Source organism: Lynx canadensis, chromosome B3 (assembly GCF_007474595.2).
Source record: "Lynx canadensis isolate LIC74 chromosome B3, mLynCan4.pri.v2, whole genome shotgun sequence".
NCBI classification, from domain to species: Eukaryota; Metazoa; Chordata; class Mammalia; order Carnivora; family Felidae; genus Lynx; species Lynx canadensis.
In genome coordinates this window covers 97,969,356-97,988,127 of record NC_044308.2, presented here as the reverse complement: position 1 = coordinate 97,988,127, position 18,772 = coordinate 97,969,356, and the positions used below count along the sequence as shown (strand labels likewise).

The 18,772-nt window shown below is 43.1% G+C and overlaps 1 protein-coding gene across 3 annotated transcripts in view; it reads left to right on the top strand.

The window, feature by feature from the left end:
- Positions 1 to 18,772, top strand: part of CDKL1 (cyclin dependent kinase like 1) — a 57,873-nt gene that overhangs the window by 29,460 nt on the left and 9,641 nt on the right. For all 3 annotated transcript variants that reach the window (XM_030319059.1, XM_030319060.2, XM_030319063.1), the window contains 2 exons: positions 4,901 to 5,022; positions 16,298 to 16,370. In XM_030319059.1, coding sequence (XP_030174919.1) covers positions 4,901 to 5,022; positions 16,298 to 16,370 — 195 coding nt within the window. The remainder of the gene's footprint in view (positions 1 to 4,900; positions 5,023 to 16,297; positions 16,371 to 18,772) is intronic.

Below are 18,772 nucleotides of genomic sequence, written 5' to 3'. Positions count from 1 at the left end.
TGCCTGGGGAAGCCTGCAGGAAACCTCTCAGGCCTCTCCCCACTCCACCTTACAGCAGCCTCCATCACCGCCGACCACTTCTTCCTTCCATGATATGCCCATCCCTCTGCTGTCTTCTCTCTTATCTTGGGAGGTCTTCTTCCCTTTCTCCTTGCTTCCTCCTCAGCCACCACACATCTAGTGCTGAGGTTCTGTGGGCCTCTTCCTTTCTCACCTGCTCTTCTAAGAAATTGCATCTACCCGTGGCTTCCCTTACCTTCCTGCTGACTCCCTAGCTTTTATCTTCAGTTCCAACGCCAGCCAACCTGACAACTCTACTTTGGTATCTCAGAGTCCCCACCAACCTGCCCAAAACAGCAGTTTCTTCCCCTTAAAACCTGCTCCTCCTCTCTGTGACAGCACCACCATCTGCCCCGTTATACAAAACTTTGGTCCTTCTTAACAGCTCCCTCTCCCTTGTCCCTCACCTCCAGCCCATCACCTCATCCTGAATATTCTAATACCAAACAGTGCCTTTCTCACCATCTCCCTGCCTCTGCCCGGTCCAAGCTGTCATCATCTCTCAGCTGACAACAGGCTCGTCACTGGTCTCCTTTCACCATATTGCCTCCTCCAAGCCATTCTGTATCTAACCACTATAGTGAGCTTTAAAAAACCCACATGGTATTATTATATTACATCTTGCTAAAATTCCTTCCAGTAACTTTCCATCACACTTAGGATAAAGTATAAATTTCTTAGCATGGCCCTCAAGGTTGTACAGGACTCCGCTTCTGACTCTCAAACTGGCCTTGGTTCCATGCACTTGACCCTCAAGCCACACTGTCTTTCAGTTCTGTAAGTGGCCTAATCCCCTTCTGGCCAGGGCCAGTCCTCTGCCTGGAAAGCTGCCTCTACCACCCCTCCTGACTTTGGTCTGGTGAGACCTTTCTCTCCCTCCAGGACTCAGCTCAAGGCCACTTACTCAGGGACAGTTTCTCTGAGGTAGCCTAATCCCTTGTATATGTGGAGCTCTTCGTGACACTTCTTTGTTTAATGCCTGAGTCTCCTGTCCCCTTTGACCAGTGTGCCTCTAGTGCCTAGAACAGTGTCTGAGACGAAGCAGGTGCTCTGTGGATCTTTGTTGAATAAATGAACACAGCTAGGACAGGGAATGATTTTAAAATATCTGCTGCTCTGGAATGTTTTCTGATCACCCAGAATCCTGGCAACCTAGAGACCGTTAATAATTTAGTTTAAAGTATTTAATATTTAAAAGTCCCAGTCAGAATTTAGTCTTAGCAATCAATTTTTCTAAATTAAACTTGTTCTTAAAATAAGTGGAGAAACAATTTATTACCCATTTTCAGTTATATGCAGATTATCTCATGGGGGGAGTTAGGAGAGACAGGTGGTTTAAAAGCCATATGACCTGTCTTGCTAGAAGCAATTTGATGATATATATCACAAATCTTAAATGTCTAAGTCCCTATCTGTTTGTCTATCTATATCTATAGATAAATTTATATGTAGCTATCTATATATAACTATAGATCTATATATATAGCTGGCCAACGTATGGTAAAAAGTACTCTCATGCTCCTGACCTAGGTGTAAATATCTGTGATCCTTTTGGAAAGCAATTTGGCCTTCTCTAGAGCCATAAAGCTGTATTTTTGGTGCTCTAGATAGTGTCTACCTAACTTCCTCAAGATCTTCCCTGGACCACCCACCATCCGCAAACTAGGCACCCTTGCCTTGCTTTTGCTAGCATTTATCATAGCTGTAATTACTTGTTCAGTATCTCCTTTCCCTCTTAGATTCTAGGCTCTTGGAGGGTAGGGGCATGACTCACTTTGTCTCTATGTCCTTAAGACTTTATCTCATGCACACTAAAATCAATAAGTAGCTGTTGAATACTCTGAGTAGAGAACATCATCCTACGTAAAAATAGATTTAACTCCAAATAATAATATCAGCAGTTACCCTTCATGAAGAGGCTACTGTACTCAACTGACACTGTTCAGTGCTCCTTGTGTGGCATTATCACAGCAACCCTTGAGCTTCCTGCTCTCACTGATGGAGGTTGAGGCCTGAAGTGAATGTATTCAAAGTTAAGGTCAACCAGTGAGTAATTTGTTCACCAAAACCTTACTTACAACAGCCACAAATTGGAAAGAATCTACGTGTTATCTGAAGAGACTATCTTACTACAGTTACTAGGGTTTTGGCTTTGCAAAGGTGTATAGTAATAGAAAGACGGGTGTAGTATATGTTTAGTCCCCCTTGGTTCAGTGGATACTGTTGTAACAGTGCCCTTCACCTCTCACGGGGTACCCACGCTCGGGCTCCAGCACTACAGTGCCTGGTTAGTGCCCACTAGGTGCATCAGGGTTGCGGGGGAGGAAGCCAGACAGAGAAAGCCAGAGAAAGCCAGACATCGGGATGAAGGGAGTGTTCCAGAGAGAGAGCCAGGTGAGCAGGTCCTGAGAGGAAAGGGAGCACCAGCCTTCAGGGAAGTGAGTGAAGTTGAGGGCCTTTGGGAGGAAGTTATGAGAGATGAAGCTGGAGACATAAGCAGAAGCCAGACTGAGAGGACCTTTGGCGTTTATCCTGAGGTAGCAGCACCCTGCCACAATCCCTGCAGATGTGCACATGACAAGGTGGGGGCACCAGTCTTGGTATCCAGAGAAGGTCTGGGTATTCATTTGGGTACAATTGATCTATCTCTACTTGTGCTTCAAAGGCTGGCTGGAGATATAAATGAGGACTGCATATCGAACATGGAAAATTAAAAGAATCTAAGATTTGAAGTCTGGACCTGTGGACAGCGATTTTTCAGAGCCTGAAAGAAAACCCCTGCTTTCTGCTAATTATGTCGTAATGCTACTGTTTCGGCCCTTTGAGCTGATTGTTTGCTGTTTGAGACATCTAAGTCCGTGCAGTTTTTTTTTTTTAGTTCAAGACAGCAGTCAGATCTGCCCTACTCTGTCTGGAAAATGTTAGTTCAGGCTAAACGTTTCCAGGTATGTTAACATAAATAAGAGATTTTATAGTTTGTAGGGCCCTCTGTTCTAAGGCCCACCTGGGACTAATGGCCCTTAGAGTATCGTGGCTTTGTTTCACCAAGTGTAATATCTACGGGAAGAATTTCATATCTTGATGGTTACAGAGGGATTTTACAAAGAAAGCGAGAAAGTACCTGTCTCGTTTAGTATTTCCCTTGCTGGCTGCTTCTCTTCTCACTGCGCGTACAAATATCGCATGCAGTTCAAGATCTTCTCTTTTTCTCCTTCTACCTTTTTTACCTTTTATGAAGTATCTGCTCGTCCGTGATTAATACCTCTGGCTACCTCTTGAATCACCTGGAGAATTTTGAGAGAAAACAAGATGTTTGGCCCCTAAGACCAATTCAGTGTCTCTGGGCATGGGGCCTACACATCTGTGGTTTCAAAAGACCCCCTGTGAGCTGGTACAGGTTCTCCACTGTGGCATAAACTTAGTAGTTTCAAGAAAGAGTGATGTTTTATTTCTCACAATTCTGTGGCTTGGGGAAGGGTTCCTTCAGTCGGCCTCGCCCGGTTCACTCAGGCAGCTGAATTTAAGTTGGCAGCGGCTGGGGAATGAGCTCAGCGAGGACACCTGGGCCTCTCTGCCTGAGGTACTTCATCCCGGGCTTCTTCAGGACTGAGCCTTGTGCTTTGTTTTCTTGGACTTCTAGAATGAAGCGGCAGTAGTGTCCCCTGGCTTCTAGGACCGGCCTTAGGAAGCCTTATGGCTCCTTCTTTTGTTTCTTAGACCAGTGCCCGGAGGCCTTCACGTCCTGGAGAAAGTTAATCACTGTGTCTCCCTTCACAATTATTAGTTTGCCTAGTTGTAGTGCTTCAGACAGGATTATGGACAGAAGCGTCCAGGAAGCTAAGCGCAAGGTTTATCTTTGGCAACACAATATCTATTCCCCACTTTTTTTTTTTTTCCTCTACATGCACACCTTCAGGCACATCATTTTTCTGTCTTAAAACGTTTCATCAAGCTAGGAAACATGATTTACTCCTTCTTTCACAAATAATTATCAAATGTCTATTATGCTTAACCGACTGAGCCACCCAGGCACCCCCCCATCTATTATGTGCAAAGCCCTGGGCTGGGAGGACAGCCACATCGTTTTGAGGCAACAGGAGAATCCTGAGGTCATGATTCTTCTTTTCATGGAATATTATATCTATTGACAGCAGAGGATGTTAAACAATCAAATGAATGATCTTAGTAATTCCAAAGGATTGCCAAGGAGACATAGTTCAGGGGGGCTAGGAGACATACAAGGACACTGAACCAGCCTGGGGAGGTCCAAAGACACCTCTTTAGGAAGGGACATTTGATCCTCATCTGAAGATGAACTTGCATTAACTAAATATCGCCCCCTCTTTTTCATTCTCCTTTCTTTTCTGGCCTTCCCATCTCTCTCTTTGCCTTCACCAACCACCTAGGTTATGCTGTAATCATTTTTTTTTATAACTTTGTTTTTATTTTTAATTTCTTTTTAATGTTTATTTTTGAGATAGAGAGTGCACAAGTGGGGGAGGAGCTGAGAGAGAGCTGGGGATAGAGGATCTGAAGCAGGCTCCTCACGGACAGCACAGAGCCTGACGTGGGGCTTGAACTCACGAACCCTGAGATCATGACCTGAGCCAAAGTCAGAGGCTTAACCGACTGAGCCACCCAGGTGCCCTTATGCTGTAATTATTTACAAGCCGCTGACAAACAGCTCCTCGAGAGAAGTAAGATCATACTGTTTACAGCCTCCTTCAGTCCAAGACAAGAAAGTTCCCAAAGGACAAACAGCTCTCTTTTAATTGGATCAAAGTTGGAGAAAGCGGTCTTTCACGGCCCCAGCTTAGCACCTTGCTTTTTGTGTTTTCAGCAACTCAAGCATCCCAACCTGGTTAACCTTATCGAAGTCTTCAGAAGGAAGCGGAAACTTCACCTGGTGTTTGAGTACTGTGACCACACCGTTCTCCATGAGTTGGACAGACACCAAAGAGGGTGAGTGATCCATCCCTTACAAATGAAACACGGCACCACACGCCAGGATTCATGAGGGAAAATTAGCAATGGCCCCTTTTGCAGATCGGGCAAGAACAGGTTTAGTCCGCTGCTGGGCCTGACAGCAGAAGAGTTACTGAAAAGGCTGGGAAGCGGGTCATAACTAATTGTTTTCATGAAGAAAGCAGCAGCATTATTAGGTTGAACTTCATTTCTTGTTATATTATCTGTGCATAGAAGCCCTCTTGGTCTCTAAGAAAGAAAAGGAAGATTACTGGTTAGTCGTGCCTGACTAGGGAGGTATAAGGACTCAGAGATTGAAGGCAAGAGTCCAAAGTCGACGGCCAATAGGAGGCTTAAGGCGAAAACAAATTTAACACTTCAGCTGAAGCGATCTGGGAGTCTGGTCTGGTGTCTTGGTCAGGAATTGTTTGGTTACAGGTGACAAGAACCCACTTAAGGCAAGTGTAGGTGAAAAAGGAATGTTGGGGTGGCTGTGGCCGGGAAGGATGGCATGACTTGGGGGCTCTGGTGACCTTATCACACACCCCTTTCTGGCATGGGCAGCTGCTTTGTGTGCATTACAGGAAGGCTTGGTGAGCAGACAGAGCTTTTGTTTGAAAAAAGAAAAAAAACACACAAAAGTGTGTGTGTCCCTTCCTCTGGTTGACAGTAGCCTCTTGCCAGAGTAAGCGGAGTGCAGGCTGGACTTGGGCACCCACCCACTCCTCAACTGGATGCTTAAAGCACCGTCAGTGGTGCATTTTCTCTCTCTCCCAACTCTTCTCTGTGCTGGCTTCATTCTGCCTTGCAGAGGAGTCTTATAAGGTGGCTTTGGGAGAGTATGTGTCAATGGTATACGATAGAAGGGGAAAATACGAAATAGGAAGCATTGCCACGGGCTTTTATCAACCTATGTAGCTATTCTAGAGGAAAGAAAGTTCTAGAAGAAGGTAGCATCTGCATATAAAGTCATTGGAAGACTCTGCTTCAGTTCAAGTGATGGAGCTAACCTGGAGGCTAATCACTGTGGCCAGATGGAGAGGGTAGAATGTTTAGCAGGCCTGGAAGATAGGATTCAACGTGGATCCAAGAAGACTTCCTGGAGGAGGTGGCCTTTGAGTTGAATAGTGAGAGACTTCAAACATGTGAGCAGGGAAGGGTAGCCCATCCCCTCCTTTTGCTGTGCTCCTGGGAGCCCAGCTTTGGCTGAGGACAATATGCAGAGTGGCCTCGTGTATCAGAATGGTGGACTGGTGCCCCATCCCTGCTCACAATCACACCCCGTGACTGGAGCCTGTGGCTCTCTCAACAATGCTTTCAAACCCCGGCCAAGTGTTTGCTCTTTGCCACGTGGTGGTAGTTATGTGATCAGCCATGATATCCAGACAAATAGGATTAAAGCAGCTTGTGGTTTGTGAGTGACCATGGCATAGGCTTTTCGTGTTAATTTACACAGCCAGAGAGAGCCCAGAGAACAGACGCTTCTCTTCAGAAAGTCATTGATACAGAGAAATTATGTGTTCAAGGGAGGAAAACTGTTAGTATGTTGATATTTGCTCTTTTGATAGCTTGCAACTGACATTTCAGTTAAACCTATTAGTATAAATTACTCCTGGCTATGTGCTACTAGGGAGATGTTGCAGGGAGCTTGATGAATCATGTTAGGTTGAGTCACTTGGAAACACTGATCAGTGGGGGGCTGAAAGCAGTTGGGAGTCAATTCTTTTTTTGGCATATAGTTTGAGCAGAAGAAAAAAGGAAAGGACAAGGAGTGATTAGAATTTAGAAGCAGATTTTTTTTTTTAACTCCACTGGCTAAAATATGTTATGTATGTTCCAGGAAATAGAAAGTGCTTTAATATGGAGGTGGGTAAGGGAAGGACCAGTAGATACATGTGAGGTTAAGTACAAGCAACATTTCCAAATGATGATGTGCTGTGGTTTGTTAAATAGAAGATTGACCGAAGGAATGCTGATAAATGAGCAAACTTAAAAAATAAGATTTATTCTAAACCAAATTATATTTATTTATTTATTTTGAAGTTTAAGGATTTTTTTTGTTTTTAAAAATAAAAGTTACTTTCCATTATACTGAATAGTTGACAATTCTCCAATCTATTTTAAATGCTATTTCAAATTTTTGCTTGTCATCATTAAGGAGTAAATGTCATTAAACTGCATCAACCAAAGATTTTGAAATTCATAGGAAACCTTTTGTTTTTCAACTTAGAAATTTCTCATATTATAAAATAGCACTTTATAAGTACATCCCCCGTAAAAGTGAGTCAACATCACATGTGTGACCTTTGGCAAGTTGCTTTCAGGTGTTCTCACCTGTGAAAAATGAGAGTTTAGGACCAGGTGAAGTTTAAGGGGACTCTCAGGTCTAAAGTGCTATGAATTGTTGATCTGATACCCTAGAGGTCAGAAGACGGCAGGTCTCCTTCAACATCATGTTTAATCTGTTGGATAATATCAACAAAGGATAGCATGCGGATGCCGGTGTTTTCCTGGTGTCAGGTGGGGTCCTCCTTCGGTTTGTGCACTCACTCCAGAATGTCCCGTGATCACCATTTTGTATTTCTAAGTACAAATTTCTGAAATACAAAGTGGATATTACCAGTCCTCTTTATAAAACCCTGTAATAGCTCCCCAAAGCTTACTGATGTGATCCTAACATGGGACACCAGGTTTCACAGCCCCATTTCTCCCCAGATTGCCACATAAAACGTGACACTGCCTCATGGAATCATTTCCATTCTGAGCCTCGTTCAGTAGGACAGTTGCTTTCTCAGTCTGCATTGCCCTACCTTCTCTACTCTGCCTACACACCCCTGCCTGTCCTTCAGATACGACTCAAATATGACCTCCTGTGTGGTAACTATTTTAGTTGATGGTGAGAAGAGTCAGGAGTTCCTTTCTTTGGTATCCATAGTATCTTCTGGGATTATTTCTATTACAGACTCCATTTGCACAGTAAATTGTAAAAATCTTCAAGGGCAAGAGCTGTGCCTTCCTCCCCTGTGTATCCCCAGTATCTTGTACCTTAATTCTCGGCACTTGGTATATCCCTAATACTTGTTGTGGGATGACCAAGTTAGCAGACCAATAAACTGATACTTACAAAATGATTTTGAAGAAGGGTAATAATAACAGTGTTTCGATTATTTTTCACTTTAAGATAGTTACTTTGACTAAAACTTCTAAAATCTGGGGAGCCTGGCTCGCTTAGTTGGTAGAGCATGTGACTCTTGATCTCAGGGTAGCGAGTTCAAGTCCCACTTTGGGCGTGGCGCCTACCTAAAAAATAAATAAAATTCTAAAACCTAATATTGTGAAAGGAAATGATCAGTACACTGCTGGAGCAGCCTCTCCAGAGGGCAGTTTGGCGCATTGTGTATTAACAGCTTTAGAGACAAATCTTAGACCAAGCAACTCTACTTCTAATAATTTATCATAAGAAAATAATTGAGTATATGCACAAAGGTTTAGTTATACAAGTGTTTATTATTAAAGGATTTTCTGTTTTTTTTATTAAAAAAATTTTTTAAGTAAGCTCTACACCTACTGTGGGGCTTGAACTCACGACCCTGAGATCAAGAGTTGCACTCTTTACCACCTGAGCCAGCCAAGTGCCCCGTTAAAGGATTTTTTTATAGTGTAAACATTGGAAACAACTGAAATATCCAATAATAGATGGCTGGTTAAGTAAATTATGGTATGTCTTTACAATGAAATACAGTGGGGCCACTAAGAATCATGCTTATAGATAAAACATACATTGAAATAGGGGTGCCTGGGTGGCTCAGTCGTTTGAGTGTCTGACTTCAGCTCAGGTCATGATCTCACCATTCATGGGTTTGAGCCTCATGGTGGGCTCTGTGCTGACAGCTCAGAGCCTGGAACCTGCTTTGTATTCTGTGTCTCCCTCTGTCTCTGTCCCTCCCCCACTTGCACTCTGTCTCTGTCTCTCAAAAATAAATAAATGTTAAAAAAAAAAAACCCAAACACTGAAATAGAAAAATGTTCATGAGTAATTGCAAAATGAAGAAAAATGCTATAATAAAAATACATAATTTCCTTTCATAGAATTCATATATATATAGAAAAAAAGAAAAATAATTAATACACTTAATATTTTAATAGTGATACCTTGAATTATGATTGTTATAGTTTTCATTTTACTCATTTTTTAATGTTTATTTATTTTTGAGAGAGAGAGTACAAGTGGGGGAGGTGCAGAGAGAGAGGGGGACAGAGGATCCCAAGCTGGCTCTGCGCTGATAGCAGAGAGCCTGACGTGGGGCTCGAACCCACAAACCATGAGATCATGACCTGAGCTGAAATCAGATGCTCAACTGACTGAGCCACCCAGGCGCCCCTGTTTATGTTTTTTAAAATACTTCCCCCATGTTGCATGTATCACTGTGGTTACATTTTAATCATTAAAAATAATTCCTGACAAATAAAACTCAAAAGACCTGTCTCTACTTTGAATCTGAAATGGACACTAATTCATTTCCTCATTATCATGTTTGTAACTTCTTGTACTCCTTTGGAAAGCTTTTGGAAAAGATTCAAATTCATGTTGCTACTAACAAGCAAGTTTGTGCCACAAGACATGTATCCTGCTACAGTGACATAAATATGTATCCATTATAATTTCCAGTGTGGTGCTTATGTTGTTTATATTTGCCCTCAAACAAACATATTACCGTTCCTTATCTTCTGAAGAACTTAATATACTTATTCTTAAACTGTTGGTCTGTCCTCGGTCAAAGTTTGGTAAGTGACTAGTTTCTGGATTCCCTCCTCATTTTCCTATCCCTCTGTAAGTGCAGCCAGACATAATACTTCTTTCCCATTACCACTGGTTCTGCCTCTGACTCTGATGGAGTTTGTTCAAAGAACATCTGTTGGGGGAAGGTTATTACTGCAAGTTTTCAGTTTCTGGCAATGGAATTCCACAACTTTTATAAAACACTAAAACTCTTTATTTTTAGATTAAAAGTGATACATTGTTTGTTGCAATAATGTTTCAAGCAACACAGAAACATAGAAATAAAATTAACAGGTTGAGAAATAGTTTTCTAATTGTTTTTCTATGTATATCCATATTTAAATAGATTGTATTCTACATCATTCAGTTCTGCGTTTTTTAAAGAGTATTCAGGCACTATCTCCTGATTCAAACATACCTACTTTTAGGGACACCTGGGTGGCTCAGTCGGTTAAGTGTCCCACTCTTGATTTCCGCTCAGGTCATGATGACCTCATGCTGTTAGCATGGAGCTTGCTTGGGATTCTCTCTCTGCCTATCCCCTGCATGCGCTCTCTCTCTCTTTCTCTCTCTCTCTCTCTCTCTCTCTCTCTCTCTCTCTCTCTCACTGTCTCTCAAAATAAGTAAATAAACTTTAAAAAAATAGATAAAATGGACTGATTATATATGTTTTATAACTTGCATTGTTTTATAATTGCATCCCCTAATTTGGAGATGGATGCAAAGAAGCTAGCCCAGGCTAGCAGTCATACTGCCTACTTTCCCTCATCCCAATCCTTTGCCTGCCAAACACCATTCTGATTATAACTTGACTTTGTTTATGGAATTGCACACAAGAAAAGTATAGCCTGGTACTCAAAATTTGAACATGGATGTAGACTCTTCCAAAGCATCTGTTTGTTAAATATGTTCATATTTATTTGAGATGGTATAAGGCAGAGGGCATGGTGGTGACAACCCTCAACATGCCTGGCTCTTGAGTCAGCTATTCCAATCTGGACAAGTTGTTTTCCATGCCTGGAATGCCGTTATCATAGAACATCTCCCTTCACTATCCTCCAGGAGATTCCTGTTGCTTCCTTCTTGTGTGTCAGGCATCCAGTTTTCTCTGTTTCAAGTAATCTTTTATAGTCTACTTCTTTGGGTGGGGTGCTTCCTCCAGGGGCTCCCTGAGAAACGGTGTATGAGAGGTCTAAAAAAGAGAGTTGGGGGGGGGCGCCTGGGTGGCTCAGTCAGTTGGGTGTCCAACTTCGGCTCAGGTTCATGGTCTCACCACTTGTGAGTTCAAGCCCTGTGTCAGGCTCTGTGCTGACAGCTCAGAGCCTGGAGCCTGCTTCCCTTTTTGTGTCTCCCTCTCTCTTTCTGCCCTTCTCCTGCTCACACTCTGTCTCTTTCTCTCAAAAATAAACAAACATTAAAAAAATAATAAAAATAAAAAAGAGAGATTGAAGTCTTGCCTTTGCACTTTAAAAATTCTTTCACACAGTTGATTGGTATTTTGTGTGAATATAGATTTGTATGTTTGTTTTTTTTAGAAAATAATAGTCCTTCAAAAAAAGTTTTTGATATTTATTTATTTTTGAGACAGAGTATGAGCAGGGAGGGGGAGAGAGAGAGGGAGAGAGAGAATCCCAGGCAGTTTCCACGCTCAACGCAGGGCCTGATGCAGGGCTGACCTCACAAGGTCATGACCTGAACTGAGATCAAGAGTCAGACACTTAACTGCCTGAGCCACCCAGGCTCCCCTTGAAAGCATTTTTGAAGTGCCCTCTATCTTCCAGTGTTAAGAAGTCTGTTGCCATTCTATTTTCTGCTCCTTTGTGAAGTCCGTTTCTTTTTTTATTTCCAGAAGCTTCCTCTCTTTGTTCACAGAATTCTGCATTATGAAAATCATGGGCCTTGCTTTTTACCCCTTATGCTGGCACTTGGTGGGCTCCTTTTGTCTGAGAAAGAAAATTTGAATTGTTTTATTACTGATTTACTATCCTTTGTTTTCTGTATTTTCTTGTTCTGGGCCTTTTGTTATTTGGATTCTGGACTCTAATTGGTCCTTTTGCTTTTTTTTATAGTGTCTTTTTCTTGTTTCGTGGATGCAACAGCTTTCCTTTTCTCTATTAATGTTTTTCTTTTTTTCTTTTTCTTTTCTTTAAAAATTTTTAATGTTTTATTTATTTTTGAGAGAGAGAGGGCATGTGTGTGAGCGGGGGAGGGGCAGAGAGAGAAGGAGACACAGAATCCGAAGCAGGCTCCAGGCTCTGAGCTGACAGCACAGAGCCTGACGCTGGGTTCAAACTCATGAACCTGATCATGACCTGAGCAGAAGTCGGCTGCTTAACTGACTCAGCCACGCAGATGCCCCTGTTTTTCTTTTTTTTAAGTTCTTGTCACCCTCCACGGTTTCTGTTTCTTTTAAGTTGTTTTCTTTCTGTTTGTTTTGATCTCTACCCTTCTCATTTCAGGCTTTCCTTGGACATTAGATAATGCCCATGGTTAAGAGTAGGGTGCTATTGGAAGCTCTGGGCTTCACTGTGGGGTTATCTGGCTGGTTCATTTGCTGGGGAACCCTAATGTCAGAATTTTCAGATCTTTCCTCCTGAGCTTCCTCCATAAAAGTCTTCCAGTATTTTCCTTGGAGTGTGAAGTCTGGCCGCCAGCTTTGTTAGAGCCAGTGAGGGAAGAAGCCTGGGGAGTCTCAGCATTCGCCAGTTAGTATGTACATAATCATTTAATCCTCCGTTTTGGGAACAGTATCCACCATCTCAACTGTACCAAACATCCTCTGTTTTACACTCTCCAGAAAACAAAACTCCAGCCTTCTACTAGGTTGGGGGAAGAATGCTCCCTACTGGGATACAATAGGGGGAGGGATCTAGAGATTTCATTGTTTCCAAAACAGATTTTCCACACTCCTCTGCCCCTCCCACTTCCAGAGGGATCTTGGCTGCCAGGTCTTGCACCCTTGGAGGTGCACCCCCACCTTTGGAGGATTCTTTGGGACAAATTGGTTGGTCTTCCACTCTCTCCTCTTCTGGCTTAGGTTTTGGTTTTCTTGGATCTGCTGTCGGTTTTCATTCATCCGCCTGCTTTCCAAATTCCAGAATGTGTTGCTATTATCTCTTCTCCTGTTCTGACCATGTAGGTTTTGGTCTTGGAAAAAACCTCTCAGTGTGGCTATAGTCAGGTTTGGAGAGGGAGTGAAATTAGATGGGCTTGTTCAACCTACTGTCTTAATCCACAAGTCCTTTGAAACACTCCCTTCACTTGGCTTTGGCGACACTGCTTTTCTGAGTGTCACCTTATTTTCCCCCATACTCAGCCCCAGTCTCTTGCTGAATTCCTCTCTGCTCTCTGACCTCCACCTGTTGTAGGGCCTCAGGACTTTGACCTTCTCTTCTTTTTCTGTATTCACTTCCGTGGCTTCCATCTAGCCCTAGGGCTCCAAATATCATCCATATGTATATACTTCCCAAATTTATATTTCCAGCCTGACCTCCCTTGTGAATTCAGAACTGCCAACCCAGAGGCTTTCTTTTGCTGTCCAATAAGCATCTCAATATATTCACCTTTCCTCCCCCAAACCAGATCTTCCCTCAGCATTCTCCTCAGTAAAGAGCCCCACCATGGACCAGCTAGTCAAGCTGAAACCTTGGTATCATTCCTTGGTTCCTTTCTGTCTCTCCTATCCAATCTTTCAGAAAATCCTGAAGATTCTATTTTGAAAATATTGCCCAAATCTGGCCACTTCTCACTCCTGTAACCACTACTTCAAATGTTAACTTAAGCAGAGAAGCTCTCTGGACCACGCTACAGAAGATAGTGCCCCTTCCGGCACAGAACCCTGTGTACCTACGTGTATATCCAGTTCCAACCCAACACAACAGAATGGATTCTATTTATTTCCCTCTTATCTTTGTAACTCCCTTCTTCAGCAGTGAAAAACTTGCCTCCTATCATCATCAGCTAAGAAGGATCTTAGAGATGGACTCTGAGGCCCTGGCATTTTAGAGAAGAAACAGAGTAATAAAGTGAAGTGAGTAGCTAGCTCAAGATGACCACTGGATGGTTTTGACGTTTGAGGACTGTGTAATAATGGGCCCAGCTTTAGAGGAGTATTAATAAGTATGCTGTTATGATTTACTTTTAAGTGCTCCTTTTGCATAATTTCTTTAGGGAAATGTTTTTAGAGACTAAAGTGGCCTGGCACTGATAACCTTATATTAATATTTAATTCATTAAATAATCAAAGTATGGTCCATATTTTTTCTGGACAAGAAGGTGAGGCTGGGGGAAGCATTTTCTCTAAAGTGCCCTCTTCTTAGTTGTATTTTTCTAGGCCTTCTTTCTAAACAGGTGAGCTTTCCTGGCATTGTAACAGTGTAGCACTAGGACAAGGAAGAGAATTTAGAGAGAAGATACTTCAATCCCAGGGACATGGTTCTGGTCCAGAAATGTCCCAGCTCTTCCTGGCGGTGGCCTCTTCATTTCCTCCACATTGTCCCATCCTCTGTTCAAGCATCCTCTGATCTACTTGAAAGGATTTCCTGAACATCTGGTCTGGTGACAACAGTGGCCTCCTGGCCCATCCCAGAGCCTAGAAGTGACTTGTTTTGGTCACCTAAACACAACTACTAGAGAGAGTTTCCTCCCTGGTTTACTTATTAGTTCTGGCTGAGGACCATAACACCATTGTTTAATGTCTGATTCATAAAAACAGTAAGTCCGGATGGTGGGTGGGAGGCTCTAAAAATAAATGTACTCTCTCTGTAGTCATTTCACTCATTGCCCGATATATATTTTAAAGGCTCCCAGAAGAGGAGTCTCTTCCTAATTCGCACGAAGCATCTGACAGGGCTACTGGTTGCCCTGGTTATGTAAGCTGAGAGTCAGGGAAGAAGTGGGAGGCTGGGGGCAGTGGCACCAAGTGTAGACGACGGTGATAGAGGACAGGGCAGAGAGATGTGGAGTGGGATGCGGCTAGCTGCCAGAGAGAAGCAGTGTGGGAAAGAACCACTTATTCACTTTTGTTACATGCTGTGCAATGTAAACCTCTTCCCTCTTGGCAGTAAAATCTTCATTACTTAAAAAAAAAAAAAAAAATGCTGCCTGGGGAGTCTGGAGAAACCATGTGCCCGTGCATGAAAGATGAATTCTGTCTCAAGGCATCAGTTTGAAGCCACTTGAAAAAAGCAAACAAACAACAATACCTTTTATGCTATGTATTAGCTAACTTTTCATCAACAAAAAGCTCCTGGTAGAAATGGAGCTCAAATTACCAGGCAGGTTTCCAGTGGTGTCACAGATGTTTGAGGTAGGTGATCGTAAGTATTTGTGGAAACCCCTCAGTCTTCATGGTCCCTTTCTGTAGACGTCGATGTTAGTATTGCTATTACCTTGCTGTCCCTAGAATCCCACTGTGTGTTGATCACATGCTCTTTACACTTTGGATTTGCTCTGTGAGGTAGATGACGGTATGTGTCACTACATAAGCCTTAGTTTACTCTTTCCTTCCTTCCTTTCCTTTCTTCTTTCTTCCTTTCTTCCTTCCTTCCTTTCCTTCCTTCCTTTCCCTCCTTTCCTTCCTTCCTTTCTTTCCTTTCTTCCTTTCCTTCCTTCCTTCCTTTCCTTCCTTCCTTTCCTTCCTTTCTTTCCTTCCTTTCTTTCCTTCCTTCCTTCCTTCCCTTCCTTCCTTCCTTCCTATCCTTCCTTCCTTTCCTTCCTTCCTTTCCTTCCTTCTTTCCTTCCTTTCTTTCCTTCTTTCCTTCCTTCCCTTCCTTCCTTCCCTTCCTTCCTTCCTTCCTTCCTTCCTTCCTTCCTTCCTTCCTTTCCTTCCTTCCCTTCCTTTCCTTCCTTCCTTCCCTTCCTTTCCTTCCTTCCTTCCTTCCTTCTTCCTTCCTTTCCTTCCTATCCTTCCTTCCTTCTTCCTTCCTTTCCTTCCTTCCTTCCCTCCTTCTTCCTTTCCTTTCCTTTCCTTCCTTCCTTCCTTTCCTTCCTTCCTTCCTTCCTTTCCTTCCTTCCTTTCTTTCCTTCCTTTCTTCCTTTCCTTCCTTCCTTTCCTTCCTTTCTTTCCTTCCTTTCTTCCTTCCCTTCCTTCCTTCCCTCCCTTCCTTCCTTCCTTCCTTCCTTCCTTCCTTCCCTTCCTTTCCTTCCTTTCCTTCCTTCCTTCCTTTCCTTCCTTCCTTCCTTTCCTTTCCTTCCTTTTCCTTCCTTCCTTCTTCTTCCTTCCTTTCCTTCCTTCCCTCTCCTTTCTTTCCCTTTCCTTCCCTCCCTTCCTCAAACTGTCTTCCTTCCTTCACTATCGATAATCCTTTCCTTCCTTCCTTCCTTCCTTTCCTTCCTTCCTTCTTCCTTCCTTTCCTTCCTTCCCTCCTTCTTCCTTTCCTTTCCTTTCCCTTCCTTCCTTCCTTCCTTCCTTCCTTCCTTCCTTCCTTCCTTCCGCTGAGTTCCATGGCTACACTAAAGAATGTGTTTATGTTGCTTCTTTATTTTTATTAGGGTACCAGAACATCTTGTGAAGAGCATAACTTGGCAGACATTGCAAGCTGTAAATTTTTGCCATAAACACAACGTAAGTCTCATGATCGCCCTTGAAAAATCAGAAGGCTGCCCTTAAGCTGAGGTAGAGCCTTTGTACAAAATTTACATCCTACTTTTGTGGATATGATTTTCACCCAAATCTTCTGAAGCCTGGTCGGGGTTAACAGAGGCTAAAAATGCCAACCTGGCTATTCTTACTTGTTCAGGTTACATAAAGGATGTATTGTTACAATGTTAAGAAAGTAGTTATAGGTTTATATTGGTGAGAAACTGCTTAAAGTAGAATCTGGAGTCTGCATTGATCTGGCACCCTCAAAAAGCTCTGAAACTGGAGAGAGGAGTCCCAGGTGGCTCATGCCTGTTTAGTTGCAGGAGGTGGAGTCCCACGCGCCATGCACAAATGCTGGTGTCTGTGTTGGTGAGATAAGAATGCCAACGCTGGAGCACAGCAGCCCAGCGGACGTCTCTGAGAGTCCTGGCCAGAGCTAGGCTGCGTGGGAGGCACAGGGGGCTGCTGCCCAGGTGGTAAGACACCATGAACACTGGGCAAGTGACTGCTCCCTCCAGTACAGCACTGCCCCCTCCCTGCACATGGAAGCCAGATTCCAATATTTGAGCTTCATTTTGGCCATCAGGGCACCTTGACTGCAATATGTCATATCCTATCTACTGCCAGGCTCAATTTAGCCGGTGGGCTGAATCCCCTACCTTAGGAGGTCCTAAATGATTTTTCTTGAAACTGCCTTTCTGGAAGGAGAAAATACAGAAGTCGCCAGCACTTCCCCCTGTGGAGCCTCCACTCAGCTGAAGGCTACAATCCTTGTCAAAATGCATGTATCCCAGAGAGCATGGACACCTTATGCTGTTATTTATTGCAAGTGGGGGTGAGCACTTTCCTGAAGGCAGGTGTTAAGACGGGGGAGCAAGAGACACCTCCTAAAGGCCCTGGTGGGGAAAATCAGAGACAGTAAAGAGGAATACAACACATACCACTGTTCCCTGGAGAGTCCCTGAAGCTCTGGGCGGCCACATATACTGATGTGGGGAGGGTGTAGAACCTTGTAAAAGAATTCCCAGAACAGAATAGGAACACATTCTTGCTTGTGAGTCCTTCTGACCATCTGTCATCATGATATTCATGGGTGTACCCATTTATAGTAATATGTGAAGCCAGTGGGAAAAGAATGGCGATCTCAGGAACATTAATTGCTGAGAACCAGATAGATAGTAACAAAATAATTGAGAAATTGTCTCCCCCCACCCCCAGATTTTCAAGAATAATAAATACCCATGGGGAAACATGCACACTGATCTCTCACCCTGAAGGTCCTTTGGAGGGAGAACTAGGCCAGGCCCAAGAAGAACCTCTGTCCTCTCTCCAAATTCTAGAAAGTCAAGAATACCCCAGGGTTTCAGCTGTAAGCTAACGAGGGTCTCTCAGATTGCAGCAGGATCCAACATTCTTCTCCAGAGAGGAAAATGCTTGGGAGAAGGGAAGATTATTGGAAATTGGGATTTTGACCCAAATGTTGTTTTTATGTAATCCTTAATTAGGTTGTTGATTTGTTCTTTGCCAAGAGAATTGTTATTTAATAAGAAAATCATGTGAAGATTCTTCAACTTTCTTCTAACATTAGCCTGTTAAACAATGTCAGCTGTGGTTTGGAAACCACAGGTGATTTGAGTCTAAGTTATGGAGTGGGGGCTATGTCCCGTGGGGGTGGATGTCGCTCTAAGAACGCTTGTGTGTGGGACAGAGCTGACATCTAGCGACTCTCCCCAGAGGCTAAGCTCTGTCTACCCTTGTTTATCTTGTCAGGATGAATTCCAAGAGCTGGAAGGGAGGTCTCTTGGCAAGCTCTGGTTCCCGCCCTTCTCTTCCCCAGCTTATCTCAGCAGGCCCAGGGCTTGTCCTGTTTACCAGGCGGACTGTGTTCTGTTCTCAGCTAAACAACTGAACTGTGAATTCTGCTTATGTATCAGCTTGCAGCTTCTGCAGCCCCGATGCAGGCCTCACCCAGAGGCTTTTAACATTTTCCCTTCCCCCTAGGCTTACCAGAATAAATATAGGGCACCCAGTTAAATTTGAATTTCAGAGAAACAATCTTAACTTTTTAGTATAAGTATGTCCCAAATATTTCATGGGATGTACTTACACTGAAAACTTATTTGTTGTTTATCTGCCTACCCTGTTTTCATTTCTTCTTTCTTCCTTTTTGGTCCTCTTGGGTCCTTTAGGAATTTGGAGTGATTCAGGCTATAATAAGTATGGTACTAGATTTATTTTAGGCCGCTATTTTGTAGCCTATTATCCAAACAGCCAGTACAAGGTTTTAATGATTTTTCAGATATTTGCTAAATATTCATGAGTTCTGTTTATCCCATACGTTATAGTTCTCCTTGCTAATCTGTTTTTGTTTTGATTTTTGTGAC